The sequence below is a fragment of the Rhynchophorus ferrugineus genome, unplaced genomic scaffold, assembly GCF_030347505.1.
Source record: "Rhynchophorus ferrugineus isolate W39M unplaced genomic scaffold, kcgeb_rfMv2 rfM4, whole genome shotgun sequence".
Lineage (NCBI taxonomy): Eukaryota > Metazoa > Arthropoda > Insecta > Coleoptera > Curculionidae > Rhynchophorus > Rhynchophorus ferrugineus.
The window spans coordinates 21,294,313-21,321,734 of record NW_027472583.1 but is presented as its reverse complement, the minus strand read 5'-3'; the positions used below and the strand labels follow the sequence as shown (position 1 = coordinate 21,321,734).

At 31.6% G+C, this 27,422-nt stretch overlaps 3 protein-coding genes across 3 annotated transcripts; all 3 read right to left on the bottom strand.

The window, feature by feature from the left end:
- Positions 1 to 215: 215 nt before the first annotated feature.
- Positions 216 to 1,415, bottom strand: LOC143196321 (uncharacterized). Its single transcript, XM_076403986.1, has one exon. It carries the CDS (start codon positions 1,413 to 1,415, stop codon positions 216 to 218), a length of 1,200 nt encoding a protein of 399 aa, XP_076260101.1.
- Positions 1,416 to 3,728: 2,313 nt separating this feature from the next.
- LOC143196320 (uncharacterized) lies at positions 3,729 to 13,890 on the bottom strand. Its single transcript, XM_076403985.1, has 2 exons — positions 12,625 to 13,890; positions 3,729 to 5,060 (listed from the first exon to the last, which is right to left on the bottom strand). Exons 1-2 carry the CDS (start codon positions 13,809 to 13,811, stop codon positions 3,848 to 3,850), a joined length of 2,400 nt encoding a protein of 799 aa, XP_076260100.1. The 5' UTR covers positions 13,812 to 13,890; the 3' UTR covers positions 3,729 to 3,847.
- An 11,665-nt stretch (positions 13,891 to 25,555) lies between these two features.
- Positions 25,556 to 26,746, bottom strand: LOC143196319 (uncharacterized). Its single transcript, XM_076403983.1, has one exon. The coding sequence runs from the start codon at positions 26,744 to 26,746 to the stop codon at positions 25,556 to 25,558; it is 1,191 nt and encodes a 396-aa protein (XP_076260098.1).
- Positions 26,747 to 27,422: the final 676 nt, after the last annotated feature.

Here is a 27,422-nt window from a genome sequence, read left to right as displayed (position 1 = left end):
GAAAATTGAGAAAAATGGTATTATATTAGTTTATTATATGAATCTTAACTACATGCTTATATTTTAATAAGAGTTTTTATATTAAAAAGCGATATATTTATATATGTAGATTAATTTTTAAATTTGAAAAATTGATTAAAATGTAATATGTTTAAACTGAAAATTTAAAAACGAAAGTGAATATAAATATATGAAATTTTAAAAATTGATTATATTTACGATTTATCAATTACGAAACCAAACCATCCTCGGGAAATCATAAAGTCCAAAACAAATTCCAACTTTTTCTGGAACCTGCTGCCTATTATAGGATTACCCTTTGCATCGTATTTCTTGCATGTCGTTTCAGCCAATGCCTCTAAAATCTTGATGAATGTTAAAGGGCATTGTTTCGCCATTTCTTTGTGAAATTCATCTTTCGTGTATCCAGTAGCACGCACTTTGTATTCTTTTAACATATCTTCAAAACAAGTAAAATAATAATCGGTCAAATAGTCAAATTTTTCTTGAAGTACTTCATTATCAACGCTGGTAAATAAAAAAAATAATAGATCGTTACAGCAGTGCGAATATTGAAAATTTTTTAAATTAAGTATTTTGCAACCTATGGGCATGCTGTTGTGATATGCTATCATAAGATTTGTATTATAAAGTTTAGAGTGACACAAAGTCATCCAGGCGCTATTTTCGTATGGGTTACCAGCGCAATGATTGCATACGGAATTATCAATGCTCATTATAATCAACGGAGAATATTTAGCGATCTTTTTCGACTTCAGGGTCATACTGAGCAACTTGTTGACATATTTATAGCAATAAGTATTCTTTTCTAATTGAGTGGTCATTAGAGTAGGAACGACTTTTTCTTCGAAGTCACGCGGACGAATGTGCCTCATGACTAGGGGAGCGACATGCATATGCGCCATTCTTATAAGTACTAACTCGCAACTTGCTAAATCTAAACCTTCTTTTGCTCCTGGGTTTATATACCCTTTTCCTTTCAGATTCTCCAAAAGGAGCACACCAGTATCATCTGGTGCGGTCCTATATGAGATAATACTAATTCTCGCTCCTATACATGATGGAAATATATTGCAATACAATCTCGTTGGAGAAATTCTTTTACTTATTTGGAAGTCGGTAATAGCTGGAATAACTGATCCGTAGATCTCGACTTCATTCTTGAACCTAGCCATGCTTCGTATGTTAATGTTGGTATGGTGTTCGCGTATCTTCATATAATAGATGACTTTTCTTATTCCAGGGGAATGCTCTATCTTAATGGTAGCTGTTAGTTCAAAGCTAGATGGTTTGTAAAGTTGCTTTATACTCTCTTCAATTATTTCAGTGTTGTTCTTATAGTACTTTCTTAATATACATGGTAGGTCGATGATGTTAGACCTACAACCAGCCATGTTTAGGGAGTCCAGTAATTCGATCTTAATACTAGTCCCCTGATGTTATGTTGGCTGGTCGAGACGCAAAGGAACTTCCAAACGTACTTCTAACCATAAAGTAAACTCGCATTCTAGAAATAAAAAGAACGAGAACATTCCAAGCATAGCCCTAATGTTTTCTCATTAATATTTTAATAATTCGAATTATTGCTGTAGTTACAAGGATCGATAAACAAATTTAGGTCTTTTATTTTCTTGGATTGATTAGGTTCATCGTGTATATAAGGGACAATAAAAGGAAACACCAAAATAAGAGTAGAAAAATAAACAAAAATCGAAGCCATGTAAAACGAACAATATTAGGTCCTTGCATGTATTATAATCATGACTTCGCTTTAAGAAGATTTATATTAAAAAATGGTAAAATATATGTTAATCAAAATATTCTTCAGTAGTTTCTAAAACTTTTACAGTGTAGAAAGTATTATATTATTTTAATAGCGTTTGCATTATCGATTCTATTTCGCCCTTTTTCAGAATATCAATATTATATGCCAGACAAATTATGCTGCATGTATCTGACCAAGGGCTATTCCGTCATATCAAATTGGTGGGTACAGTCCTGAGCATTCGGGCCGAATTTCGAGAGAAAATTGAAAATGCTCATGAGCAGAGCCGAATTCGGCGAAAATTCTGATCGAACAGGTTTCAAAATTATCGCAGTGCGCATGCACTTTGCTTATGCGTTTAAGTGTTTGCCGCATGGCTTTCAGCGTTTGACGAAGGAAATAATATTTTTCGAGGGTCCGCGGATCAGGCAGCAACTTTCTTTTAGTTTGGTTGCAACCTTTGTTAAATCACCTAGACTAGGTAGCGAGCCCCAACACCTGAAACATTCCTTATTTTTCATAATCTCCTTCTACCGGCTCTGCTTTTACTTGAGTTATCTACTCTAATACTTAATAAAATAGTTGCGTAATTTAATGAGTAAATATGTAACACCGAAAAGAATTAACTAGAATATTTTTACAAAAACAAAAAAAAATAAACCGACTTCAAAAAGTATCTAAGAAAGTCACTAAAATGTAAAAATGTTCCAACGATAGTTCACTGAGAGATCTATCGAGGCGGTGGTAAACGAAGATAGAGCTAGTTAATTAGTTAGTACTAAACGTAAAAAGCTAAATATGCTCTCGAATGAAAGTAAAATCTATTACTTTGATATATAATTGTTAATTAGGTGGATTAGGCCTCCAGGGGAATACCACTACATAAAAAAGCGCGTTTGGAACTCTACCTCATGGGTGATGTGGAAAGAGTTCAATGTTAATATAATAAAACATCTACAAACTATCATACCCGTGTTCTTAGTTGTGGTTTAAGTTCTTCGATAATATATGCATTAGATGTTCTATAATGTTAAAATAAACTAAATATGTTTGCTAACATTTTTGTTCATTTGTTTTGAATGATTACTGTATATTATAGATTTTATTATTATTTTACAACTTTAAATGTACATTATTTAATTAGGACTCTTTTTATAGATTTTAAATTGATCCTAATGGACTAATATAAACCGGAATAAATTTGCACAAAATAAATATATGATACAAACATAAATTATATAAATAAACAATAACCAATCAATGAATAAAATAAAATAAAACATAACTAAATATTATAAATTTAAAATTAAATTAATATGAAAAATAATAATAATATAAAAGGATATATAAGTACACTCTCGTATTCATACATTTTGGTAGAAATATAAATGTTTGTGACATAAAGGATATCATATAAATAAAACAAGAAATGAATGCTGCCTAGGAAGATTTATATTTACTGAATATAAATTACATCTATGGAAGAAAATTCGAAAATACACCAAGAATTTAAATTTGAAACACCTATTAACATTGATTGAAATGGATTAGCGTCTCTGTCAATCTGTCATTTGGTAATGGTGGTCGTAACAAAAGCAGATTATCCCTCATCATCTTCATATCCTGATCTCGCAACTATGATTGTCTACCTGCATTATTTCCTTATTTCTAGTTTATGTGAAGCATCTGAATTTTGAAAAATGGATCCAAATAAACACCAATAAAAAAGATTAATATCACTAACAATAAGAATATAAAAATTTATTTCTATATTATTTTGAAGACATTTTTTAATTTTTTTTAATTTTTTTTCACAATATAATTTTCAAGATATCCAAAATATAGAACAAGCGATTAGTTTTCAAAAGCTTAAAATGTTATATTTAAAAATTACGGTAGAGATCGAAGTACAAGAATACATCTAGATATGAATAAATGTGGATTTAAAAATTTTAAGATTTTAAAATCGAATAAAGGTGTCCGTTATAAGTTTTACTCGGGCAAAGATATTTTAAAAATTTCAATAAGATTGAAGTTTCCAATATCAATTGCATGGCATTTTTAGTCATCAATCCACTCTCGCGAGATAAACAGGAATATTATATCTCGCATTCTCTGCTTGAAGTTGTCGTTTAACATAAGTTCGCCATCGTCTCTGTAACGTTTGCACATAATATACGGTAAAGACTGCAATATTTTAATAATTAAGTTTGGTGCCTGACGATTAATATAATACTCAAAATGGTCGCGACTGTAATCGGTGAGATCTATATCGTATTCCATTAAGACTTGAACGAAAGAATTATAATACCACTCTAGCATAAAATCAAAGCTTTTAAAAAGATTAGTTTCTGCACTGGTTAGGAGAAAAAATAGTAAATCGGTAAAACAATCGGAATATTGCAGTGACTGGAAGTCTAGTATTTTGCAGCCGGTGGTTATACCAGTTATTTTATCATATTTTATCATCAGGTTTGAGAGAGAAAAGTTAGAATGACACAAGGTCATCCACGATTCGTCTGAGAAAGTGTCATTAGATAACACGTTGTGTTCGGCAAATTTAATCGCTCTTTTAATGGTCGGCAGATAGGTTTTGATTTCGAAGTCGAACTCCCCTAATTCTTCAAGCATCTCATCGATTTTCTTATAGGAACGGAAACTGCTTTCTGGTTGAGTGGTAGTGATTAGACAGGGAACGACTTTGGTCATAAAATCATCCAGACAGAGAATGCGCATTGCTATTGGAGTAGCATGCATCTCTGCTAGGTTTGCTAGTACTATTTCACAGGCTGATATAGTTAAACCTTCCCTAGGGTTTGGGTCCGTATAGCCCATCTTACCCAGATGTTCAAATATTAGAACACCAGTTTCATCGGATATACGCTTGTCTTGCTCTGCACTTATTCGTGCTTCGATGCATTTGGGGAACAAAGTTTGGTATGTTCGTGCGTATATACCATTTCTTCGCTGAAATTCGGTCATGGCTGGAACGGCTGTGAGATAAAATTGAACCTCGGTCTCAAATCCGGATAACAGACATACACGAATGTTGACTTTCACATCTTGTTCGCATGTTTTCACAAAATAGAAAAGCTCCTCCCGTGTTTTCGCTTTCTTATTTTTGATAAAGACCCGGAGTTTATAAAGTGTTGGTTTCCGGTGTAGTATTAGGTCTTCCTCAATAATCTTCATTTTAATTCCGTGGTATTTACTTAGGATATTTCTTAAGTTAACAACTCTGTGAAGTTTAGCCATGACCGAATAGCGTAGTAGTCAGATGTTGTGACTACTAAGTTGATGTTCTTTTAGCAATACAAGACAGAAAAGTGATTTCCGAACGTATGTTTATCGATAAAGAAAACTTGTAGTCGGCAAAATAGGAACATTCTCCGCATATATCTGACGTATTTATGCCGAGATATAATTTAACATTCTGAATCATTTACAAGGACGGACCAACATATTTGAAACGTTTCCGATTTTTTAAAATCTTTCTGATTTGTCTGATATAATTTCGAAACCAAAATAAAAAAGCAGATTTATAGCAAATTAAATAACCTTTTACGCTGATAGACGGTTTTATTATCATTTATTCACATTTCTCAATCAACGACTCACCAGCAATGAGTAATATATAGTTCGTTCAATAAAACTAGATTCATCTAAATTGATGACGTAAAAACTTTCATTCTTTAGAAATAAAACTTAGTTCATTTTGGCTCTGACATAAAATTCTGATCTAAATAAATTATACCTGATAACATTTTTATTTCGTTGTTATATTTTAACAATATAGTACATCTATTGCATATATTATCGAAGGACTGGAACTACAATTAATTATACAGTTATAATAGTTTCTAGATTAGGGTGTTTAATTATATCTGCTGGATTAGACACATTTCTTGCCACGTTTTTTTGTGTAGTGATATTCTGTGGATCCACCTAATTAACAATTATATATCCAAGTAATGTATTTCACTTTCATTAGGGACATGTTTACCTTTTACGTTCAGTTCTTGTTTTCTTCGTTTCAGGGTTTACTTCAAAAGGAATTTTGATATCACTCTATTTCCCCTTAGTTTGGTGTGTATGTGTGTATCTACATGTATATATCCTTCCTGATATAACTAGATTTCATCACCGTATTCACCGTAACACATTTGCAATATCCGTATAAGAGTTAGTCTTTTTTGTTCTGGCCTAAAAACCAGGCGGTGGAATGCATGACGCATACCTGGTCGCGGAGACTTGCCCTGAAGTGACTAGTTGGACCGGGTTATGTGGAACTGCCTCTGGGCTTACCAATACAATAAACCGAAATAGCCTCATAGTTGACCCCTGTGGATCGCTACTGCTACTGCATTAAATTTGGGGATATGGCACCCGCTGATCGTGCAGCAGTTAATGGGCACGAGGGCCCGGCGATTCTATTGATTCGCGAATCTGAGTTAACACACAACTGGATACTGTTGTATGTATCAGCCTGGAAAAGGGGGGAGCTTGGCGGTGACGCGGTGCTAAGCTCCCAGCATGTCGACCAGCTCGCGAACAAGCGCGTTTTCAGAAGAACTTGAGCTGAGTTGTTATTTGTGGAATGATTGAGATATGAAGTGCTTGGTTTCTGGAGTGTCAGTTTCCCTATGAATTTGATTATTTCTGACAAACCATGGAGCGTTTAATATTCTCCTGAGGAGTTTATTTTGGAAAACTTGAAGCCGTTTGACCTGGTTGGGTATAACAAACTTGAAGTAGACATTAGATCCGTAGAGGAGTATGGACCTCGAATTAACATCTTGTAAAATAAGCATTTGATGGAGATGGGAAGTCTGCTAGAAGGGCAGATCAGAGAAGATAGCAGGTTTGCTATCCCCGAACCTTTTTGGATTGCTTTCTGGATTCGGGAATGCCAACCGAACCGCCGGTCGAACTGAAGACCTAGATACGTGACGTTATCCAGCCATGGAATTATTGCGGTGTCGATCTTAAGTTGCGAGACGCGCAGTGCGTAACGCTTCTTATGGAAAATAATGGCCTGGGTTTTCAGGGGGTTGATTGCAACCTCCAGAATTTGAACCACTTGACCGCATGAACGAGCTGCTTCTGTAAAGTTTCATGAATTAACTTCGAACCTGGCGGCCGTGGAGAAAGCAGTATCGTCAGCGTAAAACGCGACGTCAATGTGCTTTTTTCTTGGCAGATCTGAAATAAAGAGGTTAAATAAGGCTGGGGCCAGCGGGGAACCTTGTGGTACGCCAGCATCGATTTGTTTACGACTGGAAAGTGATTCCCTGATCTTGACCTGGAAAGATAATACTAAAACTAAAACTACTAGTTAGGGGTTCTAACTTCTGTGACTAAAAAATATTTTCAATTAAAACCGCAGTATTTTAATATTTAATCATTTTGCTGACAATTAACAACCGGAAGACTTTCGAAGGTTGATTCGGTTATATGTTCGAGCGTACCCGACAGCTTTGCCTCCCTTATTAACTAGAATAAAATGACAAGGAAAATATTGTTATATTCTTTATAACGAATTTATAAATTGCGCCAAGCAATATGTTAAACATTGTTATTATGAATAGGCTATATCAACTAATTACCAATTAATCAGATCAATGAATAAACTTTAGGTAATCAACATTTTTCACTATCAGAAAGGATTGCAATTTACGTTTATGTTGATTAATAATTTAGAAACAATTAATGTAACACAGAAAATATGCCCAAAAAAGTGTCCAAAAATGCTTCAAACACTTAAAATACCACTCCAAAAATGATTGCGTTCGCACATTTGTTGTTCAACCAATTGTTCTATTAAATTAAACTAGTCAATCACGTGTTACGATCGCAGCGCTATCTCTGATTCATATAATATATAGTGTTCGTTAAAATTAAATGAATGTTTGTTTTTTATGTTTTAAACTATATGAAAATGCAACGTGCAGTGATAAAAAGATTATTAAACGAAGTTATTTAATTTTAACCAGTGTTTTGGTTTAGTTTCGGTTAATCCCGTATTGTTGGAATTATTAAAGAGCTATGGCAAATTTGGATAAAAAACGATTAAGAATAGTATGGTAATGGAAATTTATATTTTACATATTTTGGAGAGAAAACAAATTAATATGCCGACTTTATCGGAAGGTATAAACAGCTGTGAAGCAGCATAGATTAAGAAAATTCAAGAATAATAAATAACTTCTGTTTTCTTTACTTAAGAGGTATTCAGATCTTTAAAATCACAATATTAATTTAATTTCTCTGGTGAAGAAAATGATAAAAAATTGTTCTTTCTGAAGGACTGTCATTAATTGTTAAGGTTCTTGAGACATGGTAAATCCTTTAACCAATTATTATTCTAAAAGTTGTTAAGATTTTCGTGTACATTTTAATCGTATTGATTTCTGGTTAACTGTATGTTTCATTGGTTAATGAATTTCTGAACAAAGCACTAACCGAATACTGCAGGTAATAAATAAATACGTTAATTTGGCATTAAAACTTAAAATTAATATTAACAGTTATAAAATAGTTTTATAAAATTTTAATTGAGCAAAATTTTTTTTATTAATAAGTAAGAAAATATGTATAATAGATAAGGACTATATACCCCAAAGGCCAATTAAAAAGTACCCGGCCGGACACATAGATGGCGCCACTAGAATTAAATGCATATATTTTTTCGTTAGCCCTAACCCTCAAAGATGCGTTCGACGTTTGTGCATTATAGCATTTTGAGTGAAGCAACTTTTGTTAGTGTGAAAAAAATGGATAAAATGAATTTCGCGTGTTGATAAGATATTGCTTTTTGAATAGAAAGAACACAGTTGAAGCAAAAACTTGGCTTGATGCCGAGTTTCCGGACACTGCCCCAGTAAAATCAACCATCAAGGATTGGTATGCTAAGTTTAGACGTGGTGAAATGAGCATCGAAGACGGTGAACGCAGTGGACGCCCAAAAGATGTTGTCATCGATAAAAACATTAAAAATTTTGAATGACCGTAAATTGAAATTGAATGAAATAGCAGGAACTCTAAAGTGTGCAGTAGTACGTGTACACCATATCATTCACGTATATTTGGGTATGATACCGCTTTGTATAAAGTGGGTGCCGCGCGAGCTCACTTTTGACCAAAAAAAAAACGACGAGTTTATGATTCGGAGGAGTGTTTGAACATGATCAAACGTAATAAACCCGACTTTTTGCGTCGATATGTGACAATGGTTGAAACATAGCTCCATCATTTCACTCCGAGTCCAATCGACAGTAACCCGAGTGGACTGCACACGATGAACCCGCTCCAAAGCGTGGGAAAACGCAACAGTCAGCTGGCAATATTATGGCGTCTGTATTTTGGGATACGTGTGGAATAATTTTCACTGACTACCTTGAAAAAGGAAGGACCATCAACAGCCACTATTACATATTCAAAAGAATGCTTGCTGGGAAGAAATTTTCGTCGAACGAACAGGTGATCGCCGAAACTGAGGCCTATATTAAACGGTACTACAAAAATGGTAAAAGTTGGATGGTCGCTATAATCAGTGTATCACTCTTGAAGGGAATTATGTTGAATTAAAAAAAAACAAATTTTGCCAAAAAAATCTGTTTTGCTATGGTAGGCTGAGGACTTTTCAATTGTAAATTGTTTAATTGTATTCAATTACAAATTATTATAAATTATTTCAAATTAAACAGTACGTTTGTAAACATTTTAAAGCATTGATAAATGTTAAGGTGTTTAATGACATTTTATTCTCCGAATATTTTATCAATTATTTTCATTATTTACTTAATAGACCTCAATTTTTGGAAAATCTGTAGTAATTACATTCCATTAATATACATTTATAAATTGCAAAAATAAAAAATAAACTGTAAGAGAAACGTTATTAATTTAATAAAATTTAATGTTTGTAGTAGTTTTGTAGCAGTAAGTTTCTTTAATACACCTCTCTTAATTATAACTATTGTTTTATTTATTATTCAACATATAAAATTAAACAAAAAGTACAATATATTTAACATGTATACTTAAATTATTATTTAAATTTGGTGTTATGAAGCTATTAATGTTTTAAAGGTAACCTTAATTATAATCATAATATTGTATTGTCACGTTTTGTTAGTATTTTAAAATTCATGAATATTTTGTCAATTATGGGGAGTTAACATAAAAGTAACCTTGTATTTTCGTTAAATGAAGACATTTATAACTATTTAATATATTTATATCGTAATCACTAAATTAATATAAGACTAAGTTAAGTGTTTGATGTCAAACGCTTAACACAATTAATCAAATTACTAACTTAATAGAATGTGTGTTCACTAGTACACATTAAATTAAAAAAAAACAGTTCATGTATATTAATGCCATTTTTGGAAAATTGAAAAACATAATTTCGTATTGTCACGTTTTGTTAGTATTTTAAAATTCATTAATATTTTGTCAATTATGGGGAGTTAACATAAAAGTAACCTTGTATTTTCGTTAAATGAAGACATTTATAACTATTTAATATATTTATGTCGTAATCACTAAATTAATATAAGATTAAGTTAAGTGTTTGATTCTGTCAAACGCTTAACAAATTACCATTAATCAAATTACTAACTTAATCCTAATTATATGAATGTGTGTTCACTAGTACATATTAAATTTAAAAAAACAGTTAATGTATATTAATGTCATTTTTGGAAAATTGAAAAACTATCAAGTGAGTAAGTAAGTACAAAGAATAAACTCAAACATTTAACATAATGATAAGTTATAGTTTACATATTACATTTTATACCAGTAATATCAAAGGTTAATAGGGTTGCTTAAATAAAACAAATAAATTTTTGGGAGCAAAAGAAGGTTAAAATATATTAAGCAAACGTTGCACAAAAATATAAAATACATGGTGGTAAAACTCAAATAAAATGAAAATGCTAAATTTGTTAAACTTAGAGTATAATTATTATAAATTCTGTTTCTGAAAATCGGTCTCTTTATTCTATCCTTTGGTAAATTTCAGCACTGGCATCCCAACATAGGCTTAATTAATATTTTTCTTGTTATTGTTAACATAAAAACATATAAAATTTTGATTGTTGCTCAGATTGATTGACACTCAATGATATCAATTACAAAAAATAAAAGTGGCACAATACACCCCAAAAATTGTTAAAACAAACAATGACGTGATATTTCAATTAAGCTTTCGTAATAAAAATATTTTTTTAAACATTTTGAATATTGTTATTTAAAAGTGAGAAAATTAATTATGTTTAGGTATAGATACATTTCAAAAAAGCACATGAACGGTATATTGTAAAATTGAAAAACTTACCCTATACTTTAATATAAGACATTAAAAAGCGATATATTTTATAAACATTGAGATTACACAGAAACATTATTATTTATAATTATGAAAATTACTTATACTCCACTATAGTTAATAATACTTATACCTTAATTAATAGAATTGATATATTCAAAAATTGCGTTAGAATGATATATTTTAAAATTGTCAAAAATTATGGATTATTTTAATGTAAGCTCTGAGATCAAAAAGCAATATATTTTAAAATTTTTTAAGATTATTCTTTAAAATTTAGAAAAATGATTACATTTAAATATTGATGAATGTCAATATTGTTGTATAAGAAAGGTAAAATTTAGAATTGTAAAAAATTACATCACATTTGAATACAAGCATTTAGAATAAAAAGCTCTATTATACTAAAATGTTCTTAATATTATTTCAAATTTAGAAAATTGATTATATTTGAATATTGATGAATCCCAAAAACATTATATAAAGATGGTAAATTTTAAAACTTATATGATTATATGAATTACATGTGAACAATTACTTTTTAATATATACTTTACTAATATATACTAATTAATCCTAAAAACCTGATATATATAGGTCGTAAAAATTAAAAGAGAAAAATAATGGCGTATTCTATTATAAACATTGAGAATAAACTGTAATATATTTTATAATGTTTGAGTATGAATGTTGATGGAAGTTATGTAAACTAATTATATTTAATTATTAATGAGTCTTAAAACAGTCATATAATAATAGTAAGCTTTAAAATAGATAAAGCTCAAGTTATACCTTGGTATAAACATTATATTTGGGAAGTATTTTTTTTAATTTCTGAATGTTATTACTTACGAGAATTGATTATATTTGAATATCGACGAATCTCAAAATCTTTGTGTAAAAATGGTAAATTTTAAAATTCCATAATATTGCATTATAAAGATAAGCGTTGAGAATATGAAGTACTATATTTTAAAATTCTTAATGCTATTACTCAAGATTACGAAAAAGGTTTTTATTTACATTCTCACTAATCCTGTCTTATTATTTTTACACGTTTTATATTTATTGATTTTTTATTTACACTTTGACTAGTACCTAAATGGTTATATGAAATAAGTAAATTTCAAAATTGATAGAAGTGATATTATACTTATGATTATATTTTGTTATAATACGAACACTGAAAATAAGCGGCGATATATTTAAAAGCTCTTGCGTTAAAACAGTAAATCTTAAATTTGAAATATTACGCTATATTTTAATATATGTCTTGAGACTAAAAAGCGATATATTTGAATATATTAATATAGTATTATAATTTAAAATTACGAAATTTGGTTACATTTATGTACGAATGGATATAAGAATACTTATTAGTTTAAAATTTTAAAATGGCCTCGTATTTTAATATAAACAGTGAGAATAAAAAGTGATATGTTTTAAAATATGTAAAGGTTAATATATGAAATTTTAAAAATTGGTTATATTTACGAATTACTTTGTAAACCATCCTTTCGAAATCATTATTTTCAAAACAAATTCCAATTTCTTCTGGAACGTGCGCCCTATTATAGGATTGCCATTTGCATCGTATTCGTTACATGTAATTTCAGCCAACGCTTCTAAGATCTTGACTAACGTTAAGGGGCCCTGTGTGTTCATTTCTTTGTGAAAATCGGCTATTGTGTAACCAGTAACAAGCAATCTGTAATCTTCAAAGATATTTTCTATACATTGAAAATAATAATGCGCCAAATAGTTAAAGCTTTCTTGAAGTACGTCATTATCCACGCTGGTAAAGAGAAAAAATATAAGATCGTTAATGCAATTCGAATATTGAAGGTTTTTTAAACCGAGTATCTTGCAGGCTATGGGTTTTTTCTTGTTATAGGCTATCATCAGATTTGTGTTGTAAACTTTTGAGTGACACAAAGTCATCCAGTCGCTATTTTCATGTGGGTTACCAATGCAATAGTTACATAAGGACATATCGACGGCTTTTGTAATTGACCGAGCATATTTGGCGAACTTCTTGGACTTCAGGACCATATTAAGCAACTTGTTAATGTATTGGCGGCAATAAGTATTCTTTTCTGGTTGGATGGTCATTAGAGTAGGAACGATTTTTTCTTCGAACTCATGCGGACGAATGTCCCTCATGACTAGGGGAGCGACATGCATATGCGCCATTCTTACAAGTACTATCTTACAACTTGCTAAATCTAAACCTTCTTTTGCTCCTGGGGTTATATACCCCTTTTCTTTTAGATTCTCCAAAAGGAGCACACCAGTATCATCCGGTACTCTCCTGTTTGGGTTATCACTAATCCTCGCTCCGATACGTGTTGGAAATATATTGTAATACAATCTCGCTGGGGAAATCCCTTCACTTATTTGGAAGTCGGTTATGGCTGGAATAATTGACTCGTAGAATTCCACTTCATTCTTGAACCTAGACAAGAGGTCTGTACGAAATGTGATATTCCTGTCTCGTTCGCATGTTTTCATAAAATAAGTTACTATTTCGGTGTCACGGGAATATTGTGTCTTAATGGTAGCCGTTAGTTCAAAACTAGACGGTTTTTTGAGTTGCTTTATACGTTCTTGAATTATTTTAACGTTGTTCTTATAGTACTTGCTTAATATATCAGGTAGGTCGATGATATTAGACCTACTACCAGCCATGTTTAGGGAGCCCAGTAATTCGATCTTAATACTGGTCCCTTGATGTTAAGTCGGCTGGTCGAGACGCAAAGGAACTTCTAAACGAACATCTATCAATAAAGTAAACTCACATTCCAAATACCGCAACATTCTCGGCATAACCTTCATGTTTCCTCTTTAATATTCTGATATTGTGTATTGTTACAATAGTTACATGGACCGATAAACATATATAGGACATAGAATGTTTATTTTCTTGGATCAGTCTGGTTTATGGCGTATATAGGGGACAATAAGTTATAATGAAAACCATGTAAAACGAGGGTCTTTGCATGTGTACTAAACACTTTTTTTTAATTTAAAGAGGTTTATATTTCAAAAAATTGTGAGATATATGCTAAATAAAATTATATTCTATTATTTTCTAAAACTGTTGCAGTTCCGAGAGGGTGATGATGTTATTGATCTAATTTTGCACCTCTTCAGCATTTCAAAATCATGTTGCAGACAAATCATGCTGCATAGTTCTGACCAAGGAGTACTCCGTTATGTCTAATAAGTAACATAGCGTGTTTATAATATATTCCTTACAACGTTGTGTTGCAATGCAAGAGAATCTTGACCTTTTACTTTATATTGTTACTCCGCATTGCTAGCCTTTCTTTGCAACAATACCTCATTTTATTTGTTGATTATTGTCAGAAGATATCCACAGTAACAGTTTTATTCGGTTTTACAATCTCTTAATATTAACAAATTGCTGATTCCCTCATATATATATATATATATATTTATATTTTATGATGATCTAATTCATGACTTTTTGCCTTTGGTATTGTGGTAGTATATATAATTTTCATCGCCAGTCGCAATATGTCTTTTTTCATCTGACAACCAATGTATAATAGTGATATTTAAATGATTTGAACTAGCAGGTTCAATAAATTTGTGAGGTATCTCCCTCCTTTGCTATGTCTTCCATTGAAGTAAATATTTAAAAGCAACTGATTTATCAAATGCTAGTCTGTATCTAAATTTTCTGAGAGTTTAGAATTTAAAAGTCAATATTAGTTTTACATAGTTGATGGTAACTACAACGAAAATATCAATCATCAATCTGAGCGGTGTCGAAAAGAACGAAAAGTGGGGAAGGAAGCTGTGTCATATGAAAAAAATAAGAATGGTGGGGCTAATAGGGAACCCTGAGGGACTCCTGGGTTAAAAATCGTTTTACCGATCTTCACTCGAAAGGGCCTGTCCGATAAAAATGACTGCAGTTGGATTATCATTCATCTTTGTAAATTATGCCGTCATGCCAAACCTTGTCAAACATTTTTGTGAGATCTAAAAGGACCACGCAGCTCTTGTGCTTTTTGCTCATAGCGAAGTGAATTGCTGTGGCCAATTTAGTGGTCTATATGATGATTTGGCTTTGAACTCACGTTCAGGGTTCTGCCCAGTAAATCGATTGAGTGCGATTGACTTGACAGAAGGCGGAGAATCTGCTTCTTTTTTCGGAGTCGGGTGCGGGATTCTAAATTTTTGAGAAATGTTGCAGCCGCATGATGGAATTTATGATGTTGGTTAATTCCGCAAGCTGCTCATGTAGAAGCTTTTTGAGCTTGAACACTGAAATTTTGTTGTATCTAGGTGCTTTTTGGATTTGAGTTTGCTGATTATTTTTTCTGAATTAGGCTAAAAATAAATAGTTTTCAAGGAAATTTAGAGGCGCCATTTTCCTTAGATTGTTGGCCACTCTGATGACTCTTTTGTATTTAATGGCGCCGGTGCCTTTTTTGAAAGGTATGCATTCCATTTGTTTTTCTAACAACTCGGCCTCTAGATTTTAGCGAGGGAATGTCTTTTTTCACTTTTTCTGCTAGGCTTTTCGAGCTTCTCCAGATGTCAGTCGCAGGCACGTCGAGTATTGAAAAGTAATTGAAATTAATTGAGACTAATTGAGTAATTGAAAATATATGAGTCCCACTTCTACTCTCTTCAGACTCTGGCTGCCTCTCGGACTTAGGTGGATGATTCCCTTATAGCTCCTGGATCTAGGGTAGCGTAAGCCCTTCGGTGGAGTCTGTTCTTTTAGCGAATTATTTCTCTAATGGTTGGTGGCAATGCGGGATTGTAATTGATTTACGGAGGTGGCAGTCTTGCGAGCGTGTTTTGAGTTATAAAGAAATTAGTTGTCGATGGAAGCATGTGCAGATTATGGTAGCGTATCGGTTCAGCTTTAATTATCAGTTTGAGATACAGTTCCGATCTCAGTCAGTGGATAATCACCGCCTGATTAACTCGATATCTATCTCATATGAGGCTAAATGCGTTGAGGTTGCAGCCAATAATTTCGGTTACGTTTCTTTTCAACATATTTGTGAATTCAGAGCAATTGTAATCCGTGCATTTCCGATAGATGGATTGTTTAAGGAATATTTCCTGGAGCAGAAGTACGTCGATGTTGTGGCTGGTCATTGCGTCAATAAGCTCCTCTTTCTTATGGCGTATTGATTATGCAGTCCAGGATATGATCGTTAGTGATCTATGAGTCTGATGTCCAATCACGGGCATGAGCATCGGTGTAGATTATTTTAATTCACCAAGCTGCCATTGAGGAATGCAAATATTGGCCTGTTGGGCTATTTGACCGGAGTTGGCCAGGTTGTTTGCGAGATTCCTACTTCTTTGTTTCCCCAGGCTAAGATCTAGGAGGGGAGCGGGTTTGGTAGATGCTTTTGAGAGTTTAGATGATCGCGATTTTGGAGGTTTTGTTGTGCTTTTGTGCTGTAATTCGCGGGAGATGTTTTGTCTTTTTCGAAACCCTCGTGTCGTGTTTGCCTGCACCTTCATGCGACATGTCGGATTCGTGCAATAGCGGAGTGACCGAATAGTTGGCAGTTGAAACACTGGATTAGTTTGCTGTCTTTAGTTTACCAACATTGAATAAATATGGGGTGAAACACTAGAGCTTCGAGCTCGAATTTGATTTTTTTGTCGGTACGAAGGCCGCTAGGCTCCTGATGATTATATTGACGCTTCTTTCCCCCGGAAGGCAAAACTAGTATTCGTATTTCCACTAATCCTCTAATATTAGTTAACTCACGCAAATCTTTCTCGGTAGAAGGGTAGAAGAAGACATCCTCCGTTATTTTGTTTGCATTTGCACGATTTCTTCCTGCGTGATCTGGCTTCTAACTAGGTACGGAAATACGGTATTTTAACAACGGTTAACAGCTAGTTAAATTATCAAAAAATCTTTGTGATTTTTTTCAAAATGTATTAGCTATAATAATAAAATAGTTCTACTGACCTATATAACTGGTTATTTCCTGTAAAATGTTATCAGATATAATCATAAAGCTGGTTGTATGATCGACCTAAGACGCTAGGAAAGATAAATTTAGGAATAATGCAACAACAATAAAAAAACGATGTAAAAAAATTCAATATCAGGCATCCATTATTTGGCTTCCTATAAAGTTGTTTTCAGTTATAAAACATAAAGTAGGTCATAGAATCATACGAATGCGGTAAGTAATATTACAAAAACAATAACAAAATAAAATAAAAATCCAATATCAAGTGTTTTCTTGTAAATTCGTTATCATATTTAAACATAGAATTGGTCGTATGACCGAGCCAAGATTATCAAAATCAATTTAAGAATGCTGTTTGCGCAGAAACATTATAATAAGAAGAATAAATTAACAATAACGGGCGTAGAGATGAGAGGAAATCTTATGTTTGTCAAATTTGTAAGCAGTCAATAGTCGGTGACTAGTTACTTATGTTTCGTCTTTTGTTTTTGATAGATTGTGTACACCACTGCTTTCTATATAATATGTCATTTAAGCTGTCTCAATTGTAAAGACAGTATCGATAATGCAATATGTGCATAAGGGTTTAGAGGCGTCAGAAGCCATATATGCATAATTTTTATGTATAAGACTTCTTAGGTGTCCCAAGAAGTATACCCATAACTCGATAGTATAATATTTGCATAAGAGTTCAGAGGCTTCGCTTATTGGTTTTTGTAAAATTTAAGCTAACACAAGGGATTGTTATAAGCTATTGTCAGATATATAAATCAATAACTAAGCAAAACAAAACCAAAGCAAAATTTAATGCAATGCAAATACAAGTGCAGGCTAAAAGACAAAATGCAGAATAAGCTAATTGACTTCTGATAGTTGTTTCTATCATTTACTTTAAAACAAAATTCAAACATGCAAGCTGGGATAATTTACTGCTTACAGTTATTTATATCAATAGCATTTATCTCCTTGACGTTATTCCTATTAATGCAGCATCATCTTTCTTATTTTCTATTTATTTTGTAATATCATTTTAAAGTCCATGATAAAATAATAGATAAATGGCTTTAACTGTCTGACCTAGTATTAAAAGAAAAGCAACAACTATATGTGAGCAGCCATCCTGTATCAGAACAAATAGCGATAACAATAATCTTTCCAGGAGATAAAAGATTTTTACAGAATTATGAAATTCTCAACACTGACAGAGAAAATACCCAAGTCTTGCCCTCAATCATAGACCCAACGATGGAGCTAGACCTATAAAAACACCGACACAGATACTCGACAGTCTGATTAGTTCACTTTCCAAACTTGACAAAAAAATGATATTATACGTTTTAAACAGTTTCATCAAGCTGCTCGAGTCATCAAGCAACTGGAGCCATCTTTTTAGAGGTTTCCAAAGCTTTCGATCAAGGATGGCACAACGGTCTGATCTTCAAAGTGAACTAGTTTTGTATAGCGAATGACCTAATCTTCCTAATAGATTCATACTTGGACAGTAGATCCTTTCAAGTGAGAATCGGTGACGCAGTCTCCTTTCGAAAACAGATTTCTGCAGGAGTCCCGCAAGGTGCTCCACTAGCCCCTGCCCTGTTCAACCTTTACATGGCTGATTTCTCACTCAACAAATATTCCCATACAGTATTTTATGCAGATTATACTGCTTTTTCCACAACCGGTTACAGTCCTGACGCTATTCACGATATATTTCAAGTTCAACTGAACCAGGTGATTGCGTGGTAAAAATTATTGCGGCTGCAGGGAGATTCGAACAAAACTCAAGCTATTCTGTTCCACCGCAATAAGGAGTTCCGCGCCTATCGCCTCGAAATCGATAAAGTCCCTACCCAGTGGCTCCAGGAAGTATCATACCTCGGTCTCCAGTTCGACCGCAGGTTCCAATGGTCAACCCAAATTCAGCACGCTATCTGCAAAGGCATTGGCGTGTATAGTCTACTCTTCCAAATCGTCTGCATACAAAGTAATGTGCCAGTACCCCCGAAAGCGTATCTGTATAAAATGCTAGTCTGTCTTATCTGCCTCTACGGAGCACAGGTGTGGTGCAGGTGTGTCTCTAAGAGACAACTTCAACTACTCCAAGTGTTCCAATCCAAAAAAGTCCGCGCGTCACTCATGTTATTTATGCCCCATGGTTTATGAGGAACATCAACACTCACCTCGAATCAGACATTCCATAGAAGAATGAAGAGTTTCACAAACATGCCCAGTGTAAGGTTCTCTATAGGAGCCTTAGAACACGGAAACACCTTGATAAAATCCCTACTTATCCACTTATCTCGGTAGAAAACCAACTACGGCAATCCCAGTCGTAACCCAGGGTCTCAAAACACTTGACTATCTCGAACCCGAAGCGACATCAGCAAAAGACCTTTATAAAAAAAAATTTTAAAAAAAAAAAACCGATATAGTCACTTTATTCTACGGGCACCCTCGACTAGCTGTGTTGTCAACTGTAAATTGTTAACCGCTCGAATAAATCATAAATAATTCCATTAGTTTCCGTTAACTTCACTACGTGCCTACCCTCAATTCTTATATACATATAATATTTACGAAAGTACCTTTTTCATCCTTAAAGTGGAAAAATTAGCAAGTAAGTAAATACCAACGATACATGCAAATATATAATATACTGATAAGTTTTTGGATATAACATTTTATATCAGTAATATCTAAGGTTAACAAGGTTCATCAAATAAAACAAAGACTTTTTTGGGAGCAAAAGAAGGTTAAAATTTATTAAGCAAACGTTGCCCTAAAATATAAAATACATGATGGTAAAACTAAAATAAAATCAAAATGCTAAAGGTGTTAAAATTAGAGTATAATTATTATAAATTCTGTTCCTGATACTCGGCCTCTTTATTCGATCTTTTAGTAAATTTTAGCACTGGCATCTCAACATAGGCTTAATTAGTATTTTCGTTGTTATGGTGAACACAAAAGCATATAAAATTTTGATTGTTGCTCAGATTAATTGACTACTCAATTAATTCATTTACGAACGGAATTAAAGGTGTACGGTGGCAAAATACACCTCAAAAATTGTTAAAATAAAAAATGAAGCCATATTTTAAAAAAGTTTATAAACTAGTAAGATTTATTTTAAAAACTGTGTGTGTTACTATTTAAAAGTGAGAAAATTGATTATGTTTTATTATAGATAAATTCCAAAATTCTATATGAACGGAATATTGTAAAATATTACGTCTTAATTTAATATGAGCTTTGAGATTAAAAAGCGATACATTTTATAAACATTTAATATTATATTTTAAAATTATGAAAGCTACTTATACCTTAATAGTACTATATAAATAAAATTGATTAATTCCGAGATTTTGTTGGACTGATGAATTTTAAAATTGGAAAAAATTATGCCATATTTTAATATAAGCTGCGGGATCAAAAAGCAATATATTTTAAAATTTTTGAATATTATTATTTGAAATTTAGAAAAATGATTTTGTAAAATTTGTGGGAAAAGTTTAAAAATGTGAAAAATATATCATAATTGAATATAAGCATTGAGAATAAAAAGTTATATTATTCTAAAATGTTCTTAAAGATATTTAGAAAATTGATTATATTTGAATATTCATGAATCCCAAAAACATTATATAAAAATGGTAAATTTTAAAACTATAAAAAATGTTTTAATATATACTTTCAGAATAAATACTAATATATTTTAAGCTTTTGAATGCTATTAGTTAAAGTTACGAAGAATTATTATATTTATTTACCAATTAACCCTAAAATCCTTAGATATTATATAGTACGTAAAATTTAAAATTGAGAAGAGTCATGGCGTATTTTCGTATAAACATTGAGAATAAATCGTAATATATTTTAATTTTTTTTTATATTTTTTAGTTTGAAAATTAAAGAGGCCCTAAATGAGCATATAAAAAGCTCTAAAATAGACAAAAATTACGCCATATTTTGGTATAGCCACGTAAGACGAGTGTGATGTGTTTTAACATTTCTGCTTGTTATTATTTAAAATTACGAGAATTGATTATATTTGAATATACCATAATTCAATATAAGCGTTGAGAATAAGAAGGATTATATTTTAAAATTCTTAATACTATTATTCAAAATTACAGAAATTGACTACATTTACACACTGACTAATTCCTAAATTCTTATGTATAAATAGTAAGTCTCAAATTGAGAGAATGAATGACTATATATGGTTATAATATGAATATCGATAATAAAAGTTAATATATTTAAAATGTTTTGAATTAGAACAGTAAATCTAAAATTTAAAAAATTTCGCTACATTTTAATACATGTCTTAAGATTAAAAAGCGATATATTTGAAAATATTAATATAGTATTATAATATAAAATTACGAAATTTGATTACATTTATGTACGAGTGAATCTCAAAATATTTATTAGTTTAAAATTTTAAAATGGCCTCATATTTTAATATAAACATTCAGAATAAAAAGTGATATGTTTTAAAATATTTAAATGTTAATATTTGAAATTTTAAAAATTGGTTATATTTACGATTTACTTTTTAAACCAACCTCGAGAAATCATTAATTCTAAAACAAATTCCAGTTTCTTCTGGAACTTCTTTCCTACTACGGGATTGCCATTCGCATCATATTCATTGCATGTGGTTTCGGCCAATGTTTCTAAAATCTTGAGTAACATTAAGGGACCTTGTGTGTCCATCTCTTTGTGAAAATCGCTTATTGTGTAACCGGTAATACGCAATCTGTAATCTTGGAAAATGCTTTCTATACATTGAAAATAATAATGTGCCAAATAGTTAAAGCTTTCTTGAAGTACGTCATTATTGACGCTGGTAAAGAGAAAAAAAATCAGATCATTGCAGCAATTCGAATATTGAAGGTTCTTTAAACCGATTATCTTACAGGCTATGGGTCTTCTATTGTCGTATTCAATCATAATATTTTTGTGGTAAAGTTTAGAGTGACACAACGTCATCCAGTCGCTATTTCCATATGGGTTACCGATGCAATAGTTACATAAGGATATATTAACAGTCTGTGCAATCGACGACGAATACTTGGCGATCTTCTTGGACTCCAGGACTGTATTAAGCAACTTGTTAATATAATGACGGCAATATTTATTCTTTTCTTTTTGAATGGTCAATAGAGTAGGAACTACCCTTTCTTCGAACTCATGCTTACGAATGTGCCTCATGACTAGGGGAGCGACATGCATATGCGCCATTCTTGCAAGTACTATCTGGCAACTCGCTAAATCTAAACCTTCTTTTGCTCCTGGGGTTATATACCCCATTTCGTTCAAATTATCCAAAAGGAGCACACCGGTATCATCCGGTACGTTCTTCTTAGGGTTAATACTAATTCTCGCCCCTATACGTGGTGGAAATATATTGTAATACAATCTCGATGGTGAAATTCCTTTACTTTTTTGGAAATCGGTGATAGCTGGAATAACCGTTTCGTACATTTGGACTTCATTCTTGAACCTAGCCAACAGGTCTGGTCTTAAGTTAACATTTGAATCTCGTTCGCATACCTTCATAAAATAGACGACTATTTCTACTTCACTGGAGTTCTGGATCTTAATAGTAGCCGTTAGTTCAAAGCTAGATGGTTTGTTAAGTTGCTTTATACGTTTGTTAATTACTCTAACGTTCTGATTGTAGTACTTGCTTAATAAACCAGATAGGTCGATGATGTTAGACCTATTACCAGCCATGTTTATGGAGCCCAGCAATTCGATCTTAATACTGGTCCCTTGATGTTAAGTTGGCTGGTCGAGACGCAAAGGAACTTCTAAATGTGCATCTACCGGTAAAGTAAACTCGCATTCCAAAAAAAAACATTCCCATCATAATCTTAATGTTTTCTCTTTAATGTTCTGACATTCCGTACTATTACAATACTTACCAAGATCGATAAATATATATAGGACATAGAACGTTTATTTTGTTGAAACTGTCTAGTTTGTCGTGCATATAGAGGACAAATAACCAGATATAGTAAAATAGAAGGGAAGTAGAAAAAAATGTAAGACCATCCAAAACCAGCAATAATTATAAAACATTATTGACTAATAAACTAAACAATAATAATAACTATATACGACAATCCCAGTCGTAACCCAGGATCTCTGCCGCCCGCACTTCACTATTCCGAACCCGAAGCGACATCAGCAAAAAACCATTTGGTTCTAGCTGGTCATCTTGGAAAAAGGAAAAACAAAAACTCGACGGTTCTTTCTCCGGGCTCCCTCGACTAGCTGTATTGCCAATTATAAATTGTCAATCACTCGAATAAATCATAAATAAATCCATTAGTTTCTGTCAACTTCATTACGTGGCCACCCTCAATTCTCATATACATATGAAATTTACCAAAGTACGTTCATGGTTCTTAAAGTCGAAAAATTAATAAATAAGTAAATACCAACAATATATGCATTTAATATTATTATTACCTAAGGTTCACAAGGTTCATCAAATAAAACAAACATATATTTTGGGAGCAAAAGAAGGTTAAAATTTATTAAGCAAACGTTGCACTAAAATATAAAATACATGATGGTAAAACTAAAATAAAATCAAAATGCTAAAGGTGTTAAAATTAGAGTATAATTATTATAAATTCTGTTCCTGATAGTCGGCCTCTTTATTCGATCCTTTAGTAAATTTTAGCACTGGCATCCCAACATAGGCTTAATTAGTATTTTCGTTGTTATGGTTAACACAAAAGCATATAAAATTTTGATTGTTGCTCAGATTAATTGATTACTCAATCAAATCATTTACGAACGGAATTAAAGGTGTACGGTGGCAAAATACACCTCAAAATTGTTAAAATAAAAAATGAAGCCTTATTTTAAAAAGTTTACAAACTAATAAGATGTATTTTAAAAAGTTTGTACGTTACTATTTAAAAGAGAGAACATTAATTATGATTTATTATAGATAAATTCCAAAATTCTATGTGAACTGAATATTATAAAATATTAGGTCTTAATTAAATATAAGCTTTGAGATTAAAAAGCTATACATTTTATAAACATTTAATATTATATTTTAAAATTATGAAAGCTACTTATACCTTAATAGTACTATACTTAATAATACTTATTCCTTAATTAATAAAATTGAGTAATTCCGAGATTTTGTTAGACTAATGAATACTAAAATTGGAAAAATTATAAATATTTTAATATAAGCTGCGGGATCAAAAAGCAATATATTTTAAAATATTTGATTATTATTATTTGAAATTTAGAAAAATGATTTTGTAAAATTTGTGGTATAAAATAGGCAAAGTTTAAAAATGTGAAAAATACATCACAATTGAATATAAGCATTGAGAATAAAAAGTTATATTACTCTAAACTGTTCTTAATGATATTTAGAAAATTGATTATATTTGAATATTCATGAATCCCAAAAACATTATATAATAATGGTAAATTTCAAAACTATGAAAAATGTTTTAATATATAGGTTTTATGAATAAATATGATATGTTTTCAGAATAAATACTAATATATTTTAAGCTTTTGAATGTTATTAGTTAAAGTTACGAAGAATTATTATATTTAATTACCAATTAATCCTAAAATCCTTAGATACTATATAGTACGTAAAATTTAAAATTGAGAAGAATCATTGCGTATTTTGATATAAGCGTTGAGAATAAATTGTAGTATATATATATTTTTTTTTAAATATTTTTTAGTTTAAATATTAATGAAGCCCTAAATAAGCATATAAAAGTTTAAGTTTTAAAATAGTTAAAAATTACGTCATATGTTGGTATAAATATGCGTTTTAACATTTCTGAATGTTATTATTTAAAATTACGAGAATTGATTATATTTGAATACAGCGATATATAAAAATGGTAAGTTTTAAAAGAGCAGAATATTCTATCAAAATTTAATATAAGCGTTGAGAATAAGCAGTATTATATTTTAAAATGCTTAAATATTGCTTCTTAATGCTATTACTCAAAATTACGAAAATTGACTATATTTCCACACTGACTAATTCCTAAATTCTTATATATAATTAGTACGTTTCAAATTGAGAGAATGAATGACTATATATGATTATAATATGAACATCGATAATAAAAGGTAATATATTTAAAATGTCTTGTACTAGAATAGTAAATCTTAAATTTAAAAATTACGCTACATTTTAATATATGTCTTAAGATTAAAAAGCGATATATTTCAAAATATTAATATAGTATTATAATTTAAAATTACGAAATTTGATTACATTTATGTACGAGTGAATCTCAAAATATTTATTAGTTTAAAATTTTAAAATGGCCTCATATTTTAATATAAACATTCAGAATAAAAAGTGATATGTTTTAAAATATTTAAATGTTAATATTTGAAATTTTGAAAATTGGTTATATTTACGATTTAATTTTTAAACCAACCTCGAGAAATCATTAATTCCAAAACAAATTCCATTTTCTTCTGGAACATCTGCCCTACTACGGGATTGCCATTCGCATCATATTCATTGCATGTGGTTTCGGCCAATGTTTCTAAAATCTTGACTAACATTAACGGACCTTGTGTGTCCATCTCTTTGTGAAAATTGCTTATTGTGTAACCGGTAATACGCAATCTGTAATCCTGGAAAATGTTTTCTATACATTGAAAATAATAATGTGCCAAATAGTTAAATCTTTCTTGAAGTAGGTCATTATTGACGCTGGTAAAGAGAAAAAAGATTAGATCGTTAATGCAATTCGAATATTGAAGGTTTTTTAAACCAAGTATCTTGCAGGCTATGGGTCTTCTATTATCATATGCAATCATAATATTTTTGTGGTAAAGTTTAGGGTGACACAATGTCATCCAGTCGCTATTTTCATATGGGTTACCGATGCAATAGTTACATAAGGATATATTAACAGTCTGTGCAATCGACAACGAGTACTTGGCGATCTTCTTGGACTCCAGGACCGTATTAAGCAACTTGTTAATATATTGACGGCAATATTTATTTTTTTCTTTTTGAATGGTCAATAGAGTAGGAACTACCTTTTCTTCGAACTCATGCTTACGAATGTGCCTCATGACTAGGGGTGCGACATGCATATGCGCCATTCTTGCAAGTACTATCTGGCAACTCGCTAAATCTAAACCTTCTTTTGCTCCTGGGGTTATATACCCCTTTTCGTTCAAATTATCCAAAAGGAGCACACCAGTATTATCCGGTACGTTCTTCTTTGAGTTAATACTAATTCTCGCTCCAATACGTGGTGGAAATATATTGTAATACAATCTCGATGGTGAAATTCCTTTACTTATTTGGAAATCGGTGATAGCTGGAATAACCGTTTCGTACATTTGGACTTCATTCTTGAACCTAGCCAAAAGGTCTGGTCTTAAGTTAACATTTGAATCTCGTTCGCATACCTTCATAAAATAGATGTCTATTTCTGTTTCTCTGGAATTCTGGATCTTAATAGTAGCCGTTAGTTCAAAGCTAGATGGTTTGTTAAGTTGCTTTATATGTTTGTTAATTACTCTAACGTTCTTATTGTAGTACTTGCTTAATAAACCAGATAGGTCGATGATGTTAGACCTATTACCAGCCATGTTTAGGGAGCCCAGCAATTCGATCTTAATACTGGTCCCTTGATGTTAAGTTGGCTGGTCGAGACGCAAAGGAACTTTTAAACGTGCATCTACCGATAAAGTAAACTCGCATTCCAAAAAAAAAACATTCCCATCATAATCTTAATGTTTTCTGTTTACTGTTCTGGCATTGCGTACTATTACAATATTTACCAAGATCGATACATATATATAGGACGTAGAATATTTATTTTGTTGAATCGGTCTGGTTTATCGTGCATATAGAGGACAAATAACCAGAAATAGTAAAATAGAAGAGAAGTAGAAAAAAATGTAAGACCATCCAAAACCAGCAATAATTATAAAACATTATTGACTAATAAACTAAACAATAATAATAACTATATACGACAATCCCAGTCGTAACCCAGGATCTCTGCCGCCCGCACTTCACTATACCGAACCCGAAGCGACATCAGCAAAAAACCATTTGGTTCTAGCTGGTCATCTTGGAAAAAGGAAAAAACAAAAATTCGACGGTTCTTTCTCCGGGCTGCCTCGACTAGCTTTATTGTCAATTGTAAATTTTCAACCACTCGAATAAATCATAAATAATTCCATTAGTTTCTGTCAACTTCATTACGTGGCCACCCTCAATTCTCATATACATATGAAATTTACCAAAGTACGTTTTTCG